Consider the following 8039-nt stretch of genomic DNA (forward strand, 5'->3'; position numbering starts at 1 on the left):
TTTTGCAAACAGCTTTTTTCATGCTGGGAAGATTTGGAAGCAATTGGGTGCGTGTATGGAATGTCTCTCGTTAGCACTGCTATGGACAGGTTTACCCATGGCAATTGAGATTGAGGCCTAGTTCTTTTGGCCTATTCTCCCAGAATCTTGATAATCAGGCCTTCCCCTAGCTTCTTCTAAAATCTTGAACCCATATTTTTTTTACAATCCTAGCTAGTTAGGATGTAAACAGCTAGGATTGTCAGAAAAATACGGGTTCAAGATTCTGAGAGAAACTGGGTCAAGGGTCGATTCTCAAGATTTTAAGGGAATCGGCCAAAAGAACCGGACATGATTCTCTTGTGGCAGTTAAGATGATTCAAGCAAGCGATGCGAACAGATCGCTGAATCCGTCGTTGGTGCAGGAGATCAAGTACATGACGAGTCTCCGTAGAATTAGTATATTACTCATGCTAGTCGTTTTCAAAATAAAGTTAGTGATGCTTTGGCAAACTATATGCAGGCTTGGGTCTGGCCCTCGGGTAGCCATTGACCTTAACGTCTTTGATTGTAATCCTGTTATGAATTGAGTAATACAAGTTTTACCCACGAAAACAAAGACCTTTGTTGTATCTAAAACAGTTAGAAACAGAATAGATGTTAATTGTTGGAAGAATGACATTCTTCCTCGATGAATGAATCTATAAACCTTTTATAACGAGAAAAGACATTTAGAGATTTAAAAATGTGCTAAAATAATGTATTTTTAAATGAAGATTGTTATCTTTGTATGAAACTTAAAAGCTATAAGTATAGATATACCTTTGCGTTGAGGAAGAGTTGTGGTGAAGGACCAGGACATTATCTGATGGCGCTCGGAGTAGTCGCCTGTGCCTGCAGAAAACCCCACCGCCACCTCCGGTGGGAGCAAGGACATGGGATCGGGTAGTTGATAACTAACCTTAAAGGGACCAAGGGAACGGTTGTCATTCAACTGCAGGGAGGCATCCATCATCCCGGTGGTGCCATTAAAAGTGATGCACGCCGTCATGGAGCCATTCAGGCTGAAGTCGGGCAAGGCTGTTTCATTTTTGGAGGACGAGGCAGAGTTGATGTCGATGCCGATGTGGTCCGAGTTGTTGAACGTCTTGAACACGATGGCGACGAACCGGTCTACGCCCAAGGCGTTCCCGTCACCCTGGACAATGAGGCCAAGGTTGCCGCCGGTCGAGTTGACCGGCACTGTCGGCGGGAAGCTGGAGAGGAAGAAAGCCATGCCGTCCCCCCTTATCTCCCCTTGGATGGGCTTGATCGCGAAGGTGAACTGCGTGACGAAGCTCGTCAACTCGTGGGTGGCGCCGTCAAAGAAGGGCACAGGGTCGACGTACGACATCCGCCCCTTGAGATAGTGGATGCCACGCCTGTACGAGGTGTCGACCGTGAGGTCGACCAGGTTGTCTTGCTGGAGCGCGTCGCCCATGACCTGGATTCTTGAGCCGAAGGTGGATTTGTTGGAGAAGTCGAAGCTGAAGGAGAGAGGCGAGGCTGCTGCATCACGCGACAAGCAGAGGAGGAGGAAGCACCCAGCGCAAACGGAAATGAGGATGCTGCTGCGTGCACGCGAAGCCGCCGTCGCCATGATGGAGGTGGAAGCTCGATGGACGAGGGGCCACCTAGCTATATAGAGTGTTCTGAGCTGAACGTGGACTTGGTGCTCGGTGCTCTCATAAAGATGCAACACTTATGGCTGCATGCATGGACTCATGGAGGCCAGGGGTTTTCCTCGTTTTCAAAAAAAAAAATGAAGATGCAGCACTTGAGGAAAGAATAAATCAAGGCCAAGGTGCACCAGTAGACGACGACTGGATAATCGTTAGTCGTCACTCAAGTTAACCGCAGCCTTCGCGTCACATTCACGTCCATTGTTGCATGGAGCTCGGAGGACCAACAAAAGTTATTTGTTACTCCCTTCATTTCTTTATATAAGGTGTATTTATTTTTTGATAAAATTCCAAAATGTAATGTGTCACAATTCTACAGTTACAGATAGTGTTTTTTACGGATTCAAGGCTATAGAGGAAATCAGAGGAGCGGTGTCACCACCCGATTGGGGGAGGGAGGGGGGGGGGGGGGGTTATGAATTAGGAGATGACACACACACATTTGTAAGATTGTAGCCCAGTTCTTTTTTTTTTTGCGGGTGGATTGTAGCCCAGTTCAAGGCTAGACTTTTTTTGCGAGAAAGTTTAAGGCTAGACTTGACTTGATACTAATGTGCATTCAGTGGGAGAGAACGTTCTCGTGAACTAGAAGATTATTTATGTAGGCTTCTTCCGTAGGTTTATCATTTCCGTTAAAAAGCATTGAGCATCTGATATAGGCAAGTTGTTTGACCATGCAACTAGGAACTAGCAAGCGACTTCCACCAGCATGCGCATCTCGATGAGCACTTTCTCTAATTGTCTCCAACGACAATACGCCCTCTTTCACACGCGGATGCACTACTTAAAAGTAAATAAACAGTCAGTCAACAAGACTAATTTTTTTTTCTGATCATCAGCCACTACTGCATAGATGCCTAATATAAGAGCATCTTGGCAACTTGGGTTAATTAGCAGGACTTAATTTTTTGTTGTGACCATCAGCCACTATCTCCCTCTTTTGGTGGCATATCTTCCAAAACTAAGTCGTGTACCATTCGATTCGCGACCCAGAGACCGATTCCAGCTTAATATACTTGAGCAATTTGGCAACTTGGGCTAGCACCTGCCAACTAGACCGGGCTTCTATTGTACGTCTCTAATAAAAAAACAGACCACAATATAAATCGCTAGCCATCATCAACTTATTTTAGAGCATATACAGCTATGCCATCTCATCACGAATGCCACATTAGGCTAGTCATAAATGGGAGTAACTTAGCTAGTAACATAGCGCATTTCGAAAAAATTATGTTTATGTGGCAAGTAATTAATAAGAGGTGGTAATATAATATGTTACTGTAACATAATGTTTTCTAAAACAAGATGAGTCTACGAGCTAATAAATAAAGCAATCTATGATACTACTATTATGTTACTTTGCATTATGAAGGTAGTAACTAGACTAGTGTCATATGCATGACACTAGTCTAAGTTACTCCTCACTATGACTAGCTTTACTCAAATTACCTTTACCAATTAATTGCATGCAGCATGCCTTGGCTTATTTCTAACACGTTTCAACTAGCAACTGAGGACAAATATGATGTTTAGCAATTAATTGCATGTATCGGTTTTTTTCTAACCCTTTTCGACCCAGGGCACACATGATGTGGTCAAAGATTTGCAATATATTGTCAATTCAAATATTCATATTCATATAATCAAATCTCGCTGGAATATACTCCGCAACCAATTCTCACGGCAACGTGGGAGGGCGACCTGGCTTCTAGCTTTTGTCATACGTCTCCAATCAAAAAAATGCACATCATAATAACAAGCGTAGTCAAGTCTTGATTATCTAATTGGACATATGTGCGTTGTTACAGAGTAGAACAATATAAAGGCAATGAGGGCATCTCCAACGTAGACTCGCAAAATGGACACCGCATCTGTCCATGAATATGGAGAACCAGTCCACGAACACGGATACGGGAGCCGGTCATCCAACACTATTCGCGTACATTTCAAGCCCGGATTCAACTAACCGGATAAAATCCATCAAACACGGCCGAATTCATCAAAGTTTTGATAGAAAATAGCACACATCATCCATACATAGTATGCAAATAAGTCTAGTATTACATAGTTCAAATTCAACGAGAAATAGGTCAAATTCAACGAGATTAACCGGATGTTGATGGCGGACTGAGAGGCGAGGAGACGCTGACATGCCCCCATCTTTGTCATTTGGTATTTGTAGATGTATGCACGAACATTTGTGCTAGTCATCCAAATGACACAAGAGCGGATGCACCAAACCCAAATGCTGATGGCATGACAAGTCGACACCAATAAAATAACATTATAAACATCAAATAATTACATGGAATCTTCGCATAGACGAACTATGAGACATACAACTAAAAGTTGACACAACAAGTTTATGCATTACTCGTTTATTTAGTTATAACTAGTACACATGCCCGTGTGTTGCAACTAGATAAAATTCCGGACTGCAAGTCTTCCGCACAGGATTTGTTGGTCACTCTAGTGTGCCGTCCTTACACGATTCCCCATTTGGCCAACCTAGAAATCACAAGCTCCTCCTCGTCCCCCTAAACACGTCCCTGATGTACCTTGTATCCAAAGTGGGTCATTGGATGGTTGTTTTAGCTCTTTTTTTGGCGGGGTAGTTGTTTTAGCTCTCAATCTAGAGTAAGGAGACCATGGTGAGCTCGCCACACGCTTGGGCGGTTCCACTCTTCACATTCATCGGTCAGTGTCATTGTCGATTGGGGGAAATACATGAGAACCTTCGCCATCTCATTTCAACTTTCACCACATCCCACATAAACCACAACTTCAAAATTGTAGTATTGTGGAGATTTTTAAACTTAGTATCGGTATATAGAGATGATACCAAGAAAATGCTATAGAAGGAGCTTTTTTCAGCAGCTATGACAACATGGCAGTAGGGTGATGACCTCATAATTAAAGTGACCGCCAAAAGAAAGTTTTTTTTACAACCAGAAGCAGCACGAATAGCACATATTCCTCCAAAAACTAAGGGGAACAATGCATCAAGCACACGCTGGAACCATTTCAAAGTAGGTAGGACTGTAATTTAATGATGTCAAACAGAAATGAAAACCCAACACATGAGGATGTTCGCTTATGTAAGAACAGAAGACATTGATAAACAAAAGAACAAACCATTTACATAAATTTCCTAATACATGCAGATGAATAGAAGTTGGAAGGCCCAACCATAATGTGCCAGGTTGGATACTGACGCTCAGCATGCAAGTCTTGAAATATCTAGAGCAAAATCTATAATATTGTAGTAAGCAAAAATAATAATAACAATTCAAATGTCCATAGAACTAAGTACTAACTATCAATTGTTACTAACTTATCAAGAGATAAAAGGCTATCAACACTGCAAACACTGCCAGAACTGAGTAGCAAGATCACTGGAGAAAGAAAAGATGGCTACTTGTGTGAGACCTCAGGCAAAGAAAAAAGAACCCATAGACCCAAATGCATCCAAGATGAAATTGAATGCAAAAAAACCACTTGCAGCCAAAATCATCAACCAGACAAAGGAATACTCATAATATGCTTCATGGAATAATCTGGAGCCTGGACATGTCTATCATTGATCCAGACCAATCTCAAATATGAATTTTTAGCTTATAAATACATGGTTGAATGATTATAGCTAGCACAACCATTTGGCCGGAGGCAGTTTAGTGAAATATAATTGTTCATTTGCACAAAAAGATCGTCTGCTCATGCACTCAATGTATAAATTGGCAAGTTTTCTTGTTTGGTGTGTGAGGAACTATGAATCGGTAAGTAGTTTGTGTATTCCATCTACTCGTCTAGTTGATAAGGAATTATGTGTAGTAATTTTGCTACAATACACATGCAATGCATAGCCTCATGATTCCAGTCGAGTTTGAAAGCTCTATGGTAGTCAATCTAAGAGAATTTAAATGCAACTTAATTTTACAGTTTAAAACCTCATGAAGTTCACTTACATGTATGTGGTGAACTTGCCATGTAAAATTCCAAAGAAAAAATTAACCTTGTAAATCTCTAATACTTACATGTATGTGGTGAAGGTCAGGCATTGTAAGAACCAACCACAAAACTGGTAAGCGGATACAGAAGTTGCTGCAAATTTTCCATAAAAGACGGTCACACCAACTTACTTACATGGCATAGACATCTAAACAAAGGAGCTGCTCCGAGGTGACAGGTGAAGCACTTGATAACACGAAACTTTTAGTATCGACTAAGCTAGCTCTGAAGACCGCATTAAACTAAACACCAAACATGGCTGCTATGGTTGAACATGACAGAAACAAAACGAAAATATGCAAGGCGATCAGGTTCTTATTCTCACCCCTGTTGTTGTTGAACTCCACGCAGACCCCCCCCCCCCCCCCCCCCCACTCCTTGTCTATGTCCCTCGAGCAGTCTGACGTCCTGCAGAGACTGGACATGAACAAAGCTGGTGTGTTGGATGTCAGCATCGAGCACCTTGAACGATTCCCTGAAGGACCACTGAGCTGCGCATGGCGCCGCCACTATCTCTTCAACGAACAATGCTAAAGAAGCCTAAATAGGAGTAAATCAAAATAAGCTCAGATAAAATATAAAGCTAGCTTGATTTAAAGAGAACAATTAGTATTGAGAGTCTAAGACCCCACCTGTGCAGCTTCATCGATAACAACATCAAATAAATCTTGCTCGGAGAAACTTCCATGTTTGATAGCTGAAGCAGTTTGTGAGCAAACTGCATATATACCACCTCCACACCAACTGAGTGTTGTCACAATCATTTCTGCTTCTCTGAGAGTTGACTTCCTAGAAGAGGCACTACTTTCACTACGTGTCTGCTGTTTCAAGGACACATGTCTAGCTTCAAATGGCATTCTTTGTACAGAGTGATTTTTCAACAGATCTGAAGCAGTAAATCATTCATGCTCCTTCCCTGAAGACAAACATTCCTCACCAATCACATCTGTAGGAAAATTTTCTTTCACTGTCCAAAAGAAGAACTATGTGTTCAATGTCTGACCCGTGAGAGGGCTTCATGGTTTAGGCTGTGTTTGATAGCAAAGTATTATATAAACCAAAGTATCAAAAACTACAGTAATTTTGCTTGTAGGTGTGAGATACTATAGTTTTATCAAAACAGAGTATTTTGCAGTATTCACAATACATTGAACCTGTTTGGTTGTTGCCGCATAACGCTGTAAATTTTGCTGTTTAGCCGTTGTGTTTAAGCACTCAGCAGCTCTATTTTTAAAAAAAAAAGAGGTTTGGGGTTCTTTTTTTATGCAGAGAAAAAATTGCAGTTTGCCCAATACTACAATATTAAAAGCACAGTTGTTAGGGACAACCAAACAACTCATTGTAAATAAAACCGTGGTAATCTCAAAAACTATAGTATTCTCAAAATACTTAGAAAATACTTTGCTATCAAACAGGGCTTTAAAGATTGTCCAGGCCAGTATGTCTCCCGTGATCTGTGTGCACAACAAGAGAAGGGATGGTGTCAATTGATTTTGTGGGCGCCTTCTTGAACACCGCAAGATTAAGATTAGAAATTCTACCTTTAAGTTCATCGGTATCAATTACTACATCTGAAAGAAAGATAAAAATTATTACCAGAAATTGGCGACGCGCTCCGCCCCTTCCGGCACTCGTCCTCGCTGAGCACCACCGGCACCTTGGCGTCTCCTTTTCACGACGCCTCCGCGCTGCCAAGCCCAACCAGGAGGTCCTCCTTCGCCTCGTTGCGCCCGCAGGCGGCGGTGGTTGCCTCGATGGCTACCGCGAGGTACGCCTCCAGAGCACTATCAAAGCTGCATGAAAAGGTGCGGCGATTCGACATGGGTGAAGGACTGACGGCAGGGTACCCTACGCGGACGGACGGCTGCAGGGGGTCAACGAACATTGCGGGCAAGCATCTTCTCGCGAGACGAACTCGAGGAGGGCATGGCCGATCATCTTGTGCAGACCGGGAAACGACAGGCGATGGCGGCAGCTCCTCCGCGTGGACGCGGCCGGCAGCAGAGCATGCGGTGCACGAAGGACGGATCCATCTCAGAGGGGCGCGACGGTGGGGCAAATCGGGATCCAGCGACGAGCTCTGATCCATGGCATCCTTGAAGAGAACAGAGATAGAAAGGGGGTGGGGATGAGATCCGATGAGAGAAGAAAGGAGAAGGAAAAACAGGGAGGAAGAGGAGGAGGCACGGCGGAGAGGTGAGGTGATGCAGGCGGCGGCGGACACGGGACAGAAAGAGGAGAGCATTGCCTCGTACAGACTACAGAGCAGGCCGAGGCCTATTACGTTGAACTCACGGACTGATTGGAAGAGTTAAATGGAAAACGAATCAG

At 43.2% G+C, this 8039-nt stretch overlaps 1 protein-coding gene across 1 annotated transcript; it reads right to left on the reverse strand.

The window, feature by feature from the left end:
- Window positions 1–358: 358 nt before the first annotated feature.
- Window positions 359–1618, reverse strand: LOC123082762 (anti-H(O) lectin-like). Its single transcript, XM_044505018.1, has 2 exons — window positions 802–1618; window positions 359–555 (listed from the first exon to the last, which is right to left on the reverse strand). The coding sequence occupies exons 1-2, from the start codon at window positions 1616–1618 to the stop codon at window positions 359–361; spliced, it is 1014 nt and encodes a 337-aa protein (XP_044360953.1).
- Window positions 1619–8039: the final 6421 nt, after the last annotated feature.

This window comes from Triticum aestivum, chromosome 4A (assembly GCF_018294505.1).
Source record: "Triticum aestivum cultivar Chinese Spring chromosome 4A, IWGSC CS RefSeq v2.1, whole genome shotgun sequence".
NCBI classification, from domain to species: Eukaryota; Viridiplantae; Streptophyta; class Magnoliopsida; order Poales; family Poaceae; genus Triticum; species Triticum aestivum.

Excerpts from the sequence above, each read along its gene's own strand:
- LOC123082762 (XM_044505018.1), bottom strand. The coding sequence starts at position 1,618 with ATGGCGACGGCGGCTTCGCGTGCACGCAGCAGCATCCTCATTTCCGTT. Across the intron at positions 556-801 it reads AACTCTTCCTCAACGCAAAG|GATTACAATCAAAGACGTTA; the intron begins GTATATCTATAC and ends AATTCATAACAG.